Genomic DNA, 16,378 nt, shown 5'->3' with positions numbered 1-16,378 from the left:
GGTAGTGACGGAAGGCTGTTCTTCTCACTATACGTCTGTGACTAGTGATGTACCACAAGCATTGGTGCCAGGACCGCTGCTTTTGGGGTATAGATAATAGCAACTTGGATATGATATGGGAGATTAGTAAGTTTGCTGATCACAAGTTTGCAGATGGCAACAGTTATCTAAATCTTCAGCAGAATATTGATTAAATGGAAAGCTGGGCAGGGCGTTAAGAGATGGAATTTAATCCTGAAAAATGCAAGGTGAAGCATTTTGGAAAGTTGAACGGTGGAGTAAATGGTGGAGTACTAGGGAATGCTAATAAATAGAAAGATCTGGCAGCCCAAATCCATATGTTGCTGAAAGTGGCACCACAAGTTAATCATATCATATCATATCATATATCTACAGCCGGAAACAGGCCTTTTTCGGCCCTCCAAGTCCGTGCCGCCCAGTGATCCCCGTACATTAACACTATCCTACACCCACTAGGGACAATTTTTACATTTACCCAGCCAATTAACCTACATACCTGTACGTCTTTGGAGTGGTGAAGAATGCATAAGGTGTGCTCGTCATGTTCAGGGCATAGAATATAAGACTTGGGATGTTACTTAGCAACTGTGCTAAACAGGGTTAGGCTGCACTTAAAGTGAAGTGTGTGCTGTTTTGGACAATGCACTAAAGCATGAATGTAATTATGCTGTTGACATTGCAGAGGAGATTCACCAGCACTTTGCCTGGATTTGGAGTGAAGTAGTCTGAGGGGAGATCTAACAGAGGTATATATAATTAAGAGAGGCATAGCTAGGTTAGAGTCAATATCTCTTTTCCATGATAGACATATCAAAAGCAAGAAGGTAGGGTGTGAAGTGAGAGGAAGGAGATTTGAGGATGAAGCTTTTTAATCGGTGGTCGATCTTTTGAATGAATAGCTGGGGAGGTCATGCAATTAGACAGAATTTACTGTGTTTGAGGCATTTAAATAAACATGGTATAGAAGGCTGGACAAAGTGCTGGAATAACTCAGTGGGTCAGGCTGCATCTCTGTAGGAAAAGGATGGGTGACGTTTCATGTCGAGACCCTTATTCAGTATGTCTGAAGTACCCGACTCGAAACCTCACCCATCCTTTTTCTCCAGGAATGCTGCCTGACCTGCAGATTTACTCTTGCACTCGGCATCAATGTGGGCAAATTAGGATTAGTGTAAATTGGCCAAAAAAGGTTGGCATGGACATGATGAGCTAAAGGCTGTTATGTGCGCCTCTATGACTAGTAGTAGGAGCATTGTCACTTTTATTTGCTTTTGAGGCGATTTTTGGCTGTCTATTCTAGGATTTGCCATGACTCCAGGTACCTAGGTGGATGGACCTAAATATCGTGAGCTAGGAAATCTATTTGCCTTTTAAGTAGTTGATTGTTAATGAACCAAAAGTGTGCAGGTTTGCTCATTTGGGATTTGTCAACTGTTTGTTGTTCTTTGCTATCATGTTGGAAATCAGTTCATAAATGTGGGAACTGAATGTAAAAATAAAGACAGCCCATTTTTATTACGAATGGAGGCCAATTTCCTCTCCATATCCGCTCTGATGTTGCATGCAAACAAATATAATTCCTTTTGCATTATTTGGCATTTGTGTTGATGTCATGCAAATGTGATGATTTGATTAAGTGGCATGGCTTGCTTTAGATTGGACTGTATGTAGAAGCCAATTGTCACTCTGGATCTAATGAACTTGGTAACTTGTCCATCAGGTAATACAGGAGTTTTGTCAGGTTTATCAAAAGAGACAGTGCTGGTGGAACTCAGCAGGTCAGGCGGCATCTCTGGAGAACATGGATAGGTGATGTTTCGGGCTGAGACCCTTCTTCAGACTGAGGAAGGGTCCTGCCCCGGAACCTCGTATCCATTCCCTCCAGAGATGGTGCCTGACCTGTTGACTTACTCCAGCTCTTTGGGTTTTTTTTAAAGTTAAAAATACTTGTTACCTAATAATTTTAATTTGGTATCTCAGTTCCGTGTTAATGGGTTCATGTCATTGCATTGTTTTGAGCTGGGGAAAGAGAACCTGTTCTTTCAATTCAATGAATTGATTATATTTAGCATGGTGCATACGATTTAATTGTGGATATTTGAGAAGTCAAATATGTATCCACAGCAAGGCAGTCGATGTTCTTTTGACATTGTTTTCTTAGTAGGTGTAGAGGGGAAAAAAATGATTAGATAACATAGGTTGACTGGTAAACCTTCACTCAAGCCAATTAGTCAACTTTTCTGTGAAGGCACGCTAAGGTGCTTAATTGTATTTTTTTTTTAAAAATTGTTTAAAAAAATCTTATCTCAACGTTACTGGTACTAACTAAGCTTTATGGCTTTTTGTAAGGCTAGTTGGATGGTATCAAATACAGTGTGTGTGTATAGGTGAAAAACATGTTAAAACATAGTAGAATGATGCAGTGTGCATTCTTTTATCTCTTTGTTTTCTCTGTTCACTTTCTTTCCCCATTGCCACCCAATCTTAAATGTTTAACACAATGGACACCACTTAAGCTGAAGGCTGTTTGGGAACTTTTTTCCAGTGGCACAGCTGGTACAGCTGCTGCATGACGTTGCCAGAGACCTGGGTTTGATCCTGACCTCGGGTGCCATATGTGTGGAGTTTGCAAGTTCTCCCTGTGGCTGCATGGGTTTCTTCCAGGTGCTCCAGTAACCCCCAATGTCCCAAAGAAGTTGTGGGCATCTGTAAATTCCCCCGAGTGTGTAAGTGGGATAATAGAGAACAGGGTTTTCTCCGTGTGCTCTAGTTTCTTCCCACACTCCAAAGGTTTATAGGTTAATTGGCTTCAGTAAAATGATAAACTTTTCTTAGTGTGTAGGATGGTGCTGGTGTACAGGTGGTTGCTGGTTGGCGTGGACTGTGTGGTGCCGAAGGGCCTGCTTCCGCATATCTTTCAATTCAGAGTCTGGAATCATTCAGGTTTCTGTTTTAATGTATTTTGCGCAACCTCTGCCACTCCGGCCATCTACACTGGAAATAAAAGAATGAAAATAAAACCAAAATATCATTATTGCCACATGTGTACATGTTAGGAATATATGCACCAGACAATGATTCACTGAATCAGCTCGCTTTACTTCCAGCTATTTGGTTTAAGCAATAAATTCCAGGTATTTATTGGGAGAGTCTAGGACCAGAGGTCATAGCCTCAAAATTAAAGGACGTTCCTTTCGGAAGGAGGTGAGGAGGAATTTCTTTAGTCAGAGGGTGGTGAATCTGTGGAATTCATTGCCACAGATGGCTGTGGTGGCTAGAACTGCTTAAAGGATGTTGGTTGTCAGGACTATTGGAGTCGTACAGCACTGAGAAGGCCTGTTTCTGTGCTGTATGTAACCCACTCAACCAGCATTTTAACTAAATAATTCTCATCCATGCCGACCAAGATGCCTGTATTTTCTCATTATAATTTTCTTATCATTGGGAAGAAGGTGCAAGAGTCGGAAAACTGTGGCCACTGGCTTCAAGAATAACCAGGTTCAAGAACAGCTTCTCCCTATTATCCATCACGTTCTTGAATACTGCACGACACTAACCTCAACTATGAACTCTACACTATAGGATTTTTATGCACTAATATTGGGGTTATTAATTTGTTGATTTTTTGTGTATTACATAATAGCCAGAGTTATACAGCACGGAAATGGGCCCTTCGGTCCAGTTCGTCCATGCCGACCAAGATACCCCACCTAAGCTTGTCCCATTTGCCCATGTTTGGCCCATATCCCTCATAACCTTCCCTATCCATGAACTTGTCCAAGGGATTATTATCCAAGTTAATGTGGGTTGGAAAGTTTAAGCTTTAGTGCAGTTATGGTAAAATTAAGCTTATGCCTTGAAGATGGATGTTGTGTAAACTGCTGAATGGTGAAACTCTTAAATTGATTTGACAAACATGGCAGTTTTATAATCTGCTCTTACAAGAACCAGTGATTTAGGAGTCCTGAGAAATGACAAATTGGAATGTACTTTTGGATTGAAAATTACATTTTGTCGGTTGAGTTATTCTTGGATTCAACAGGAAATCCATTACAATTCTTGGCTATTTCTGTATTCCTGATTCGTGTCCACTTGTAAAGCCAGTTGCCGCTGAGGATGTATTTTGAGAAAGAGACTTGTAGTTATTTTTGCTGGCACGATTCCATATTATTAAGTTACAATCTCTGAGTGGACAGCAATTGTCAATTCTTCCTTCCACAGGGTGGAAAAAAAAATGATGCTCATATGCTGAAAATCTATTGTTGACCTTTTCTAAATGGCAAACAACTTCTCTCTTGCCCTTTCAGGAAAGAAATGCAGAAAATGCTATTGAAGCCCTTAAAGAATATGAACCGGAAATGGGAAAGGTTTATCGACAAGACAGAAAGAGTGTACAACGGATTAAGGCCAGAGATCTTGTCCCTGGAGATATAGTGGAAGTTGCAGGTTTGTCAAAGACACTATATTAATGAATCTCTTGAAATGCTGATGATTCTGTGTTTGAATATTTTCTTCAATAAAATATCTGCGGAGCCTTCTCCATAGAAGGCCGTGGAGGCCAAGTCAATGGATATTTTTTAAGGTGGAGATTAACAGATTCTTGATTAGTAAGGGTGTTGGGGGTTATGGGGAGAAGGCAGGAGATTGGGGTTGAGAGGGAAAGATTACCAGCCATGATTGAATGGCAGAGAGGACTTGATATGGCATATGGCCTAATTATGCTCCTATAACTTAGGAAGTTATGAAAATAGAACCATGTGGTCTGATATTCAGTATTCATGTGTATTGACATGCCATGTATTTGTATTGACATCCAACATCAAATCTATTGCAGTTAGAATCCATCAAGCCTTAGTTCATGTTTAAACTAAGCAGGGCTGAATACCAAGCTATTTTGTGCCAAAATCAAATTGCTGGAAGAACTCAGCAGGTTAGACAGCAGCTGTGTGGAGGGGATGGGGAGAGAGGAGAGATACACAACATTTTGGAGTAACTCAGTAGGTCAGGCAGCATCTCTGGAGAAAAGGAATAGGTGATGTTTTGGAAAGGAACTGAAGAAGGGTTCTGATCCGAAACGTCACGTATTCCTTTCCTCGGAGATACTGCCTGACCCACTGAATTACTCCAACATTTTGTGTCTGTCTTCAGTATAAAATAGCATCTGCAGTTCCTTCCTACACATCTGTGTAGGGGAATGGACAGACCATGTTTTGGGTCAGGACCCTTCTTCAGACGGTATTTTCCCTCCATGGGTGCTGCCTGAGCTGCTGGGTCCCTCCTGCACTTTGTTTTTTCCTCATGATTTCAGCATCTGCAGTTTCTTGTGTCTTCACAATGCCAAATTGTGTTATGTCGTGTGGTTCTGTGCAATGGTTGTCATAATACACAGCAAGTTGTGTAGATAAAAGCATTAAATTAGAAGGTGATGACAGTCAGTAATTGAATGGGCAAAATTTGTGGCAGATGGAGTTCTGTGTGGGGGTGGTTATAATTCATTACTTTGGCTTAAATAATGAAAATTGATGCATGATAGAAGTGGGCGTAATTAACATTGACCAATGAGGAATACAATCCAGGAAACGCCTTCACATATTAGGGTTTGGAAAACTGCAAAGAAAATTTGGATGCTGAGTCATTTGAAATGTGCAAGACTGGGGATTTAGTTGAACAACAATAATGAAGGATGTAAATTAAGTTGAATTGGAACTTAACCATGATCTAATTGAAAGTTAGTACAGGCTCAAAGAGTTTAGTTCAGAGATACGATATGTAGACAGGCCCTTCCGCCCATTGAGTCCACACTATCGATCACTTGTTCTCACAAGTTCTATGTTATCCCATTTTCTCATCCACTCCCTACACACTAGGGGCATTTTAAAGAGGCCAATTAAACTGTAAGCCCACATGTCTAGGATGTGGGAGGAAACCTACTGGGAGAATGCAGAAACTCCGCATAGACAGCACCCGAGGTCAGGATCGAAACAACCTCTACCAGCTGTGTTCAGTGCCTCTATTTAACATTAGTGATTTTCTGCTGGGATAGCCGCATCTTTTGTTGGGAATCTTAATTGCTCATAGCAGTTAATTCTTGTTTATATTTTTTGTAGCACGATCCACAGGTAAATGGTGAATGTTCAAAGTTGTTCAAACTGACCAATACATTTCCTGGTGGACTGCAGATCCTTTTTGATGATATATAATATAATTTAGCTCATTGATTAGCAGCTTGCTGCCTTGTTTCAGCAAAGGTAACGTGCGACTGGCAAGCAGAGCAGCCAAGGGTAAAGTTGTTGTAGCTATGCTCGTGATATTAATGGTCTCTGCTAAATACATCATGCTGAATAGTGTAGACTTAAAAGAAAATTGATCGGTACTGGTTTACATTGAGGATCTCAGGTTGCTGGCTTAAAATGTGGGACAGAATCCAAGACTGCGGAATTAGAATTTTTTTCTATCCGTTGCTCAAGGAGGAACTTGGGCATTGAAGAGGTGAGGAATAGCTGGTGTAAGATTAAAATATAAGTTCTAGTGAGGTTAGTTGGCCAACCGGGGGGGTCCAAGCGGAGGGGGTCCGCTGGAGATGGGAGAAGGGGTCATCAATGGGGGGTGAGGAATCCTTCCCATGGAAAAAGGCTCGGAGGCGGAGGCGACGGAGGAAGAGCTCCACTCCAGTCTGAAGAAGGGTCTCGACCCGAAACGTCACCCATTCCTTCTCTCCTGAGATGCTGCCTGACTTGCTGAGTTACTCCAGCATTTTGTGAAATAAATACCTTCGAGGAATAGGACGTGTTCAAATGAAATTTCCAACAAGCTGAACTGGAACTTTTAATATAAATGTATGTATGGAAAAGGGAATCAATCTCTGATTTTAGCAATATTTAATTGTGCCATATTGTGGATTTAATCCCAGTTGGGTTTCGATGATGATTTGTCTTCCTTCATTGTGGCACAGCTGGTAGAGCTGCTGCCACTCAGAACCAAGAGACCCGTGTTCGATCCTGACCTTGGGTGCTGCCTGTGTGGAGTTTGCATGTTCTCCCTGGGTTTCCTTCGGGTGCTCAGGTTTCCCTCCCTCATCCCAAAGGCGTGTGTGTTTGTAGGTTAATTGGCTTCTGTAAAGTTGCCCCTTGTGTGTAGGGAATGGATGCGAAACTGGGATAACATAGAACTAGTGTGAACGGATGCTCTATGGTGGGGCGAAGGGTGTGTTTCCGCGATGTATCTCTAACCTAAAGATAATTGCACGGGTGTCCTCCCACATCCCAAAGACGAGTTGGTTGTTGGTTAATTGGCCCTATAAATTGCCCCTAGTGTGTTGGGAGTGGATGCAAAAGCAGGATAACATAGGATGAGTTTGGACAGGTGATCAATAGTCGACTAAACACTCTTGCTGTGACCTGAAAGGCACTGCAATTTTTTTTTTCCTTTTCAATGTCGTGTACAAGACTTGTACACCATATATACTTCTATTCTGTATGTTGTCTGTGCTGGTCAAGTAAGCTTTTAACTGTAGCTCGCTGTACTTATGCATATGACCATGAATTTGTCTTGACTATCACTGTTCTATGATTAGTTTGCTCTTCCTCCATTCAGTCTTAACTCTTGGCCACTTGTGCGCCAAGATCTTTGTACCTGTTGGACGAGTAGGAGCTGAGGCGCTGCCAACTCGTAGCCTCTGCATCCTCACACCTGGCCGCACAGCCTCTTGAATTGACAAATTTTGCAATTGAAAGGGAAGTGGGTGCTTCTTGAAACCTTGACGAGCAGATGTGGTGACAGTAGGTCACAATGGTCTCCCGCACTACAGTTGTAATGGGTGTTCTGTCATGATTTGCGTGAAAATTAACCAAAACACGTTAATTCGGGCACAAAGCTAAACTGTTGCCCTTTGCTTGCATCACTCCACTTACTAACCAAAGTCTACACTTCATCGACACTGCTGTGACAGAATATCTTGAGTCCCAAAAGTTCTTAGTCAGCTGACTTCAGGTAACCAATTCTAGCTAGTTACGCAATTACCTGACAGGTTACAGCTTTATACTATTTAGTTACCTCTGCAAATCGTAGAATTATTCAGCATAAAAAAGGGCCGTTCAGCCCAAATCTTCCACGTTGACAAGTGGGCGGCCTCACAGCCCTCTCTGCCTAAGCAACACAAGTGTTCATCTAGACGCTGTCAGTGGCCCAGTTTCTCCACTCTCTCGGGGAAGATTGGGTGAAGAAAATCTAAAAGTTGAATGAAAATAAATAATATTTAAAATGTAATTGCACTCTTCTCAACGTCCACACATTCCGTGGACAGTAAGCTTCTGTAAGCTTTACGGCTTCATGGCACAATTTAAAAATGTTCGGTTTCTTTCTTCCCCCCCCCCCCAATCTCAACTGTCTTCTCGTGAAACCCCCCCGTCTTGTTTTCCCACTCCTCTTCTGTTCTCTTACGTGAAATAAAGAAACTCACTGGAGTTGCCAGTCCGGTCGGTGTCAAGAGTGAGCATAAGCCCTAATTTGTACATGTGCAAAGAGTTGTTCTTATGCATTGCTGTCTGTTTTCTGTGTATCTTTCTAACTGAAGGTTTTAACTTTGAAATTTATGTGGTCACAGGTTCTTGATCATCAAAGCTCTTCATGTTCTCTGGGACAAATTTCCCAAGTTATTTCATAATCAGCATAGTATTTCAACTAGTGATGCTGTTACATTTGAGAAATCAACATGAGAAGCTAGAATAGGATTTAAACGTTATTTTTTACTAAGGGGGTCTTTAGTCCATTTATGGAGAGATGACTTGTGTTTTGAGTGCACAAAAACCTAATTTTCTTTTGATGACCTGCAACAAGCCTTTATTCTCCTAAGCATTTAATTTTCTTGTAACGGGCCAGGAGCTGAATTTATTCAATTCATTTCTTTTTCACCCTCTCTATCTCAAGTTTGTGTTGAATAAAAACTGATGCAATCTGTAGAGATTTAAAAGCTTTGTGAATAAGCAATTTATATTTAAACTGGCCATTTTAATTTAAATTATGGCGTGCCTCCATGCATTGTGCATCAAATGGTGAATTTTGCTAAAGTTTCTAATGATGTGCAAATACAGAAGAAAATTCCAAAGGAGGATTTGTACATTCATCAAAGTATTGATTTATTATTGTCACGTGTACTGCAATATCGTGAAAAGCTTTTTCTTCCAGTCAAATCATACTATACTCGCATAATGAGTTGAGAGGGTCAAGAGGTTTTCCACTATCTCAGTTAGACAAAATGTTGGAGTAACTCAGCGGGTCAGTGTAGATATGGTGTCATACACAAGTACAACGGGTAATGCAAAGAGAAAAATACCAAGCTGCACGGTATAGTATTAAAGCATTTGTGCATCACAGAGAGGGTGCAGTTTTAAAAAGTGAATGGGCTGCAATGAAGTAGTTTGGGAGATCAGGACTGCACACTTAACTTATGGAAGGGCCTTCAGTAGTCTGATGCAGTGGGGTAGAAGTTGTGCCGGCACATAGTTTCAAGATTTTGTATCTTCTGGGAGAGGGGAGGATAGTGAAGGGTTGAGAAGACATCCTTGCAGGGCACCACTGTTGAGAATTATTGTGGAGGATGTTGTCACAAAAGAAAGAATGGGTCGACTGGGCTTTTATTCACTGGAATTTAGAAGGATGAGAGGGGATCTTATAGAAACATTAAAAATTCTTACGGGATTGAACAGGCTAGATGCAGGAGAAATGTTCCCGATGTTGGGTGACTCCAGAACCAAGGGTCACAGTTTAAGAATAAGGGGTAGGCCATTTATGACTGAGATGAGGACAAAAAATTTCACCCACAGAGTTGTGAATCTGTGGAATTCTCTGCCGCAGGCAGTGGAGGTCAATTCATTGGATGTTTTCAAGAGAGCTAGATTTAGCTCTTAGGGCTAATGGAATCAAAGAATATGGGGGGGAAACAGGAACGGGGTACTGATTTTAGAGGATCAGCTGGCTCGAAGTGCCATATGGTCTACTCCTGCACCTATTTTTCTATGTTTCTAAATCCTCACTGATCATGGTCTATGGGTCAGAAAGTCAAAGATCCATTTGCAGCAGGAATGCTGTGCCCCAGGTCTAGGAGTCTGACGTAGGTGCCCGAGGTATCCAGATGTTCCAGGGATGAGTGTTGGGTCATGGAGATGGTGTCTACTGTGGACCTGGTGTGTCGGTAAACGAACTGCAGTGGATCTACACCGTCTGGGAGGATGGAGTTAATGTGTGCCATGACCTGCCTCGCGAAGCTTTTCATGGTGTCAAGTCAAGTCAATTTTATTTGTATAGCACATTTAAAAACAACCCACGTTGACCAAAGTGCTGTACATTAGTGCAGGTCCTAAAAAAGAACATACAATGGCACACAAACATAACAACACATACATAAACAGTTCACAGCGCCCCCTCAGAGGGCCTCAAATGCTAGGGAGTAGAAATAGGTTTTGAGCCTGGACTTAAAGGAGTCGATGGAGGGGGCAGTTCTGATGGGGAGAGGGATGCTGTTCCACAGTCCAGGTGCTGCAACCGCAAAAGCCCTGAGCTTAAGCCTAGACCGCGGGATAGTGAGTAGCCCCAAATCGTCCGACCTGAGGGACCTGGAGATAGAGTGGTGGGTTAGAAGATTTTTGATATGGGGGGGGGTGGGCAGCAAGCCCATTTAGGGCTTTGTATGCGAATAGGAGGAGCTTGAAGTTGATTCTGTACTGTACTGGGAGCCAATGGAGAGAGGCCAGAATCGGGGTGATGTGGTCCCTTTTACAGGTACCCGTCAGGAGTCTCGCTGCGGTGTTTTGGACCAATTGCAGGCGGGACAGGGATGATTGGCTGATCCCCGTGTATAGCGAGTTGCAGTAGTCTAGGCGGGAGGAAATGAATGTGGTGTTAGAGCTGTCGGACAGCAGTCATTAAGGCACATTGGTTTGTTTTTCTTTGGCACTGATATTGGATAGTGATATTAAAGCAGGGGGGGTGCAGAATGGAGTAAGGAGAGACTTAACGATGTCCGTGAATACTCCTGACAGCTGGTCCATGCGGATGCTGAGGACATGGCCAGAGACTCCATTGGCGCAATTGCTTCTGGGTTCGTACTAGGAAAGCATATGGCCATATGTGAAAACAACAAATAGGATTTTTAACATGGAACAGTAAAGTACTGCACAAGCACACAGACCCTTTCTCCCACTATGACTGCCTACCCATGAAAGTAAACTAATAGGCTGCACCTACACATGGTCTTTGTTCCTCATGACTGTCTCCTAAAATGCCTCTTAAATGGGGAGCTCTTAACAGTTAAATATATAGCCCTTTACCACAGGGGACGTGCTGAGGCCTTTAAAAGATTTATTAAACAAAATTTGATGCCACGTTGCATAAGATTCTATGATGTTTATGCACTTGCATGAAGGTTAATTTTTGAAGTGTCTTGCAGGAAGGGACAGAGAGGATCAGTAAAGGAATTCTAGTTAATGTTTTAAGGTCAAAATGTTATTCTGCTGTATTTACCTGACACTCATGTTTTATTGATTTGATTTTAGTACTTAAATGTTTCCCTTAATAACAAGTAATGTGCCTTTTCAAATACGTGCGACGACTTTTGAATCTGTCATCTCCATGATAACTTGTTCCTTAATTTTAATCTTGCCTAAGCCATTAACTCTGTCCAAGTAGTCAACAAATATATAAGAAAATAACTGCAGATGCTGGTACAAATCGATTTATTCACAAAATGCTGGAGTAACTCAGCAGGTCAGGCAGCATCTCGGGAGAGAAGGAATGGGTGACGTTTCGGGTCGAGACCCTTCTTCAGACAACAAATTAGTCAACAAATATTGTGCCTTCCAGAATTTTCCTGGATTCAACTTTTTTCATTCGGTCAAACACTTCCCTTTACCAGGTGAAATCCCAAACTAGACAAGTTTTCCTCAATTCAATCCTCTAATCCGATCAAATGCTTTTGCTTTTCTTGGATCACTACTTTAATTCTAAACCTCTCTTGTTGCATGGGGAACAACATTTGAAAACATTACTTCACAGTTTGATCTCATCCAACTTTAGCGACGCCTTTGGATTTGCAAGTCTAAATCTGAACATTTTACATATTATGACAGCTGATAATTGGTGATTTTACTGACCCATCTACTACAAAATTATTCTCTACGCTGCCCTATTCTAAATCCTGAGGGGAATAGATAAGGTGAATGCAGAGGTGGGGTAGGGGAATCAAGAACCAGAGGGCATTGGTTTTGGGTGAGAGGGAAATGATTTAATAGGAATCTGAGGAGCAACTCTTATCTCTCAGTGGGTGATGGGTACATGAAATGAACTGCCAGAGGAGGTGATTGAAGCAGGTACAATAAAATTAAGAGATTTGGACAGGTATTAAGAGATTTGGGCAGGTGGGTGGATAGGAAAGGTTTTGAGGCATATGGGCCAGGAGTGGGCAAATGGAACGAGCTTGGATGGGGCATCTTGGTCTGGTATGGGCAAGTTGGGCCGAAGGGCCTGTTTCTGTCATAAGAATTTGTTATGCAATGACATTGCCTGCTTCTCCATAGTCTGACCTTTGACCTTGTTGAGCTCCACTTGCCACCATTTCTTTTGCACTTAGAATAACCACATTTGTTTTTGCAAGCCAAGAGGCACAATTTTATGAAAACTTTTCTCTCCTTGTTTGGTAATCGTAGAACCTGCTGAGTTCATACAGCTGTTTCCCTTTGCTGCATGCTGCAGGCAAAAAATCCTTCTGTAAACAAACATTGCTCCAGCAACTGCACTGTCACCAATAAACTGACCAAAAAGGTCAACTAAAACGATCACTGCAGATTCTTCTTTTAGTTTTAAGTTATCTCTTTTTGAGGATACTTACTATATTATCTCAAATTGGAATAAATCTTTTCCTTTACTTTAGTTGCCTTATGCTGAACTAGTTTAAAAGAAAAGCTCATTGCAGTGTCTGTGCCTTGAACAAGAGGTAAAACAGTAGATCCATTATCGTATTAATCTGGTAGTCAGTTTTGGCACTTAACTGAGTGCCAAGTAAGGTAACCACAAACACCCCATTTCCCCCCCTTCCTTGTGCCCCACCTGGATATGCACCCATTTCCTCCTTTCACATATATTCCTTCCTCTAGCTTCGCATTTCAAACCTCTTCTATCTTTATCTCCTTCTGTTACGCTTTTGTCTTGTCATCCAAGTTTTGCCACCCGAATTTCCAATCAACACACCCCCACCTGTACCCACCTATCACTTGCCAAGCTTTGTCCCAAACCCATTTCTCCCAGTTTTTATTCCCCCCCCCATATCAGTTTGAAGAAGGGTCCCGAACTGAGATGTCACCTATCCATGTTCTCCAGAAATGCTCCCTGACTTGCTGAGTTAATCTATCACTTTGATAAATCAACATCAGTAGTTCCTTGTGTCTATAAGGAAATGGGTTCCGTGCATGCTTGTGCTTTTGTTTCCCTGCTGCAAAACTTACCGTGTGACATTTGTAAGGATTTGAAAATTGAGAATTCCATTTTTTTAATAATGTTCACCATGCAAGTTATTTATTGAGGGAAAAACAGCACAGATACTTCCCTTTTTAATGCATGCATAAATATCCTACTTATTTACTGTCTTGGGACTTGCTTTCTATTCCTGTTTGGGACTTGAACAGCTACTTTAAAATGTAAATTAGAGAACGATACAGCATATCCCTGTCATTTATTTGCCCTCAAGTATGTATTATTCTTCCTTTGCAAAGCTTCATTGAATATTTCCCACAGCAACAGATTATTCCCAGAAGGCTTATGTTTAGTATCAGTTTGCCAGCAGCATGATTCAGAAATTTTTATTTTGCAGATGTTTCGTGATCCTGATTGTCACCATGAACTCTCTTCACTCCCTCTAACCTTGTGCAACTTCTGAGGATTGTAGTTTATTTTTAACTCCCTAGGAGAGCTTGGGGTTATCTTTTTATCCAAAAGTAGTTCGCTGCCCAGCCGCTGGTGAATGAAGTATGCCTGAAATGGCCGTGCGTTGGGCAGAGAATAGACTTGCTCAGAGGAATTGTGCTCTGGAAATTGGAACACAGAGCACCTGTTTATTTCTCAGAATAGATTGCACTTGATATCATTTCCAGGTGATGTTGTGCCAGATACAAAACTGGACTGAGCAGTTCCTGGCATTACTCTTCTTGACATGCCCACTGTCGACGAAAACAAAGTTGGAATGAATAGAGTGGTAAAGAAGGCATTGGCAAGCTTCCCTACATTGAATATAAAAGTCAGGATGTAGCTTTATAAGATCTTGGATAGGCTGCATTTAGAGTTTTGTATGCAGTCTGGTCGCCCCATTGTACGAAGGCTGTGGAGGCTTGAAAATGTTGCAGAGAAAGTTTACCAGAAGATGTCTAGAATAGTGGGTATTAGCTGTAAGGAGAACTTGAATTGTTTTCTCTGGAATGCCAGAGGTTGCAGGGAGACCTGGTAGAAGTATATAAAATTATGAAAGGCAGAGTCGACAGTCAGAACCCTCTTCCGCAAATGGAAAAATCAATCACCGGAGAGGCTAGCTTTAAGGTGAAAGGAGCAATATTTAAAGATGATGGGCGGGGCAACTTTTTTAGAGGGTGTTGCGTACCTGAAACGCCCTGTCAGGGTGGTGGCAGATACGTTGGTGACATTTAAGTAACTTTTGGATAGGCATATGGATATGTAATGAATGGAGGGATGTGGATTATGTGCAGGCAGATGAGAGTTGGTCTTGACATGTTTTGCACATATTGTGGGCCAAAGGGCCTGTTCCAGTTCTGTACTGTTCCATGTTCTATGTTTAAGTCCTTGTCAGACTGGATTGATGTAACTATTAGAGTACCCTAGGGGTCAGTTACTGACCCCCAACTGCTTATTATTTACGGTGATGACCTGGTAGAGGGAAGGTCGTGCAAGGTTTCCAGGTTTGTCACTTGATAGGAAAATGTGGAAGGGCATGTTGTGATGAGGGCATTGTGATCTGCAATGGGATGTAGATTGGGTGAAGACTTGACAAATAGAGTTTAATGTGGGGAAGCTTGAGGTCACACCTTATGGAAATAAGTGGCAGGCCCAACAGGAAAACCAAAAGTATGTTGATCTTTATTGCGAAGGAGTTGCAGTTTAAGAATAGGGGAGATTTGTTAGTTGCACAGGGTGTTAGTGAGACCATAGTTAGAATATGTGCAGAGTTGTGGTCACTTTGCCTTTATTTTTAAAAAAAGGATATAGTAGCATTTCAGGCAGTGCAAAGAAGATTAACCAGGCTAATTCCTGTAAAGAGGGGGATGTGTCTTTCTTGATGTTTAGATTATTGTGCGTGAACCTTGTTTCACGGACTGACAACGGACTGTTCCAGATGCTACGGTCAGGCAAGCGCCTCCGCTGTCACGCTGTGAAAACGGAGAGGATGAGACGGAGTTTCTTCCCACAGGCCATCAGGACTTTCAACATTTATAACTCCAGGGACTAAATTTTGTCTACACTATATTAACTTTATTAACTTTATTTATATGCTGTAACTGTATATTCTTTTTTGTGCACAATCCGCAGGCATTGCCACTTTCATTTCACTGCACATCGTGCTGGTGTATGTGACAAATAAACTTGACTTGACTTAAACGATCCTAAAGGGATTTGACAATGTAGATCTTGGGACATTAAAGCATAAGACAATGGTTCAATGGTACTTGTCACATGTACAAAGTGTCAACACAGTGAAATTCCTCTTTCTTGCAACAGTCCAGTAGAATATTGCCATACCCCCGATCCTTGATTAGCAAGTTTACAGGAAAAAAATCTACTGAGCCTGCGGGCAAGAGGCACCGTGTTTTGCAGTCATTTTCAAAATTCATGTTCTTGTGAACGGGGCTGCTGCAGGCAAGTCCCTGGCTGTTGCAGGCCTCCAGCCATCCCATAATCTGCTGTTCATTTCCTATGAGACAATGCAAAACTTTGGGAGACTTTGCATCTTCAAGACTCAATACAGGGTCGGTCAAATGCACTCGTCTATAGAGTGAATAAGTGTATTTTCCAGCACTTAGCTGGTGAGTTGCTCCTTCCACAGGCAGCATTCTGTTACCGCCTGGGCAGTTGGTGGTGGGCTTGAATCTCTAGATTATATCCTGAAATGGAACCGTGAAATTGTTGCTTGCCGCAGCACAACAGGATTTGGAAACATAGTACTCAGTAAAGACAGTATGCAATGCCCCCAAGTCCTGTGTAATTTGGAGCTTATTTGGAGGTGATGCAATGTTTTAATAGGCAGATGGTCGTAGAGAAGAAACTGCTCCTGAACCTGGAAGTTACAATTTTCGGGCTCCTGTTC

At 41.9% G+C, this 16,378-nt stretch overlaps 1 protein-coding gene across 2 annotated transcripts in view; it reads left to right on the top strand.

The window, feature by feature from the left end:
- LOC144605937 (sarcoplasmic/endoplasmic reticulum calcium ATPase 2) overlaps positions 1–16,378 on the top strand; it is a 101,544-nt gene that overhangs the window by 21,531 nt on the left and 63,635 nt on the right. For both annotated transcript variants that reach the window (XM_078421627.1, XM_078421626.1), the window contains exon 5: positions 4,329–4,467. In XM_078421627.1, the coding sequence (XP_078277753.1) occupies positions 4,329–4,467 (139 nt within the window). The remainder of the gene's footprint in view (positions 1–4,328; positions 4,468–16,378) is intronic.

Source organism: Rhinoraja longicauda, chromosome 25 (genome assembly GCF_053455715.1).
Source record: "Rhinoraja longicauda isolate Sanriku21f chromosome 25, sRhiLon1.1, whole genome shotgun sequence".
Classification (NCBI taxonomy): domain Eukaryota; kingdom Metazoa; phylum Chordata; class Chondrichthyes; order Rajiformes; family Arhynchobatidae; genus Rhinoraja; species Rhinoraja longicauda.
This window is presented reverse-complemented; position numbering and strand designations above follow the sequence as displayed.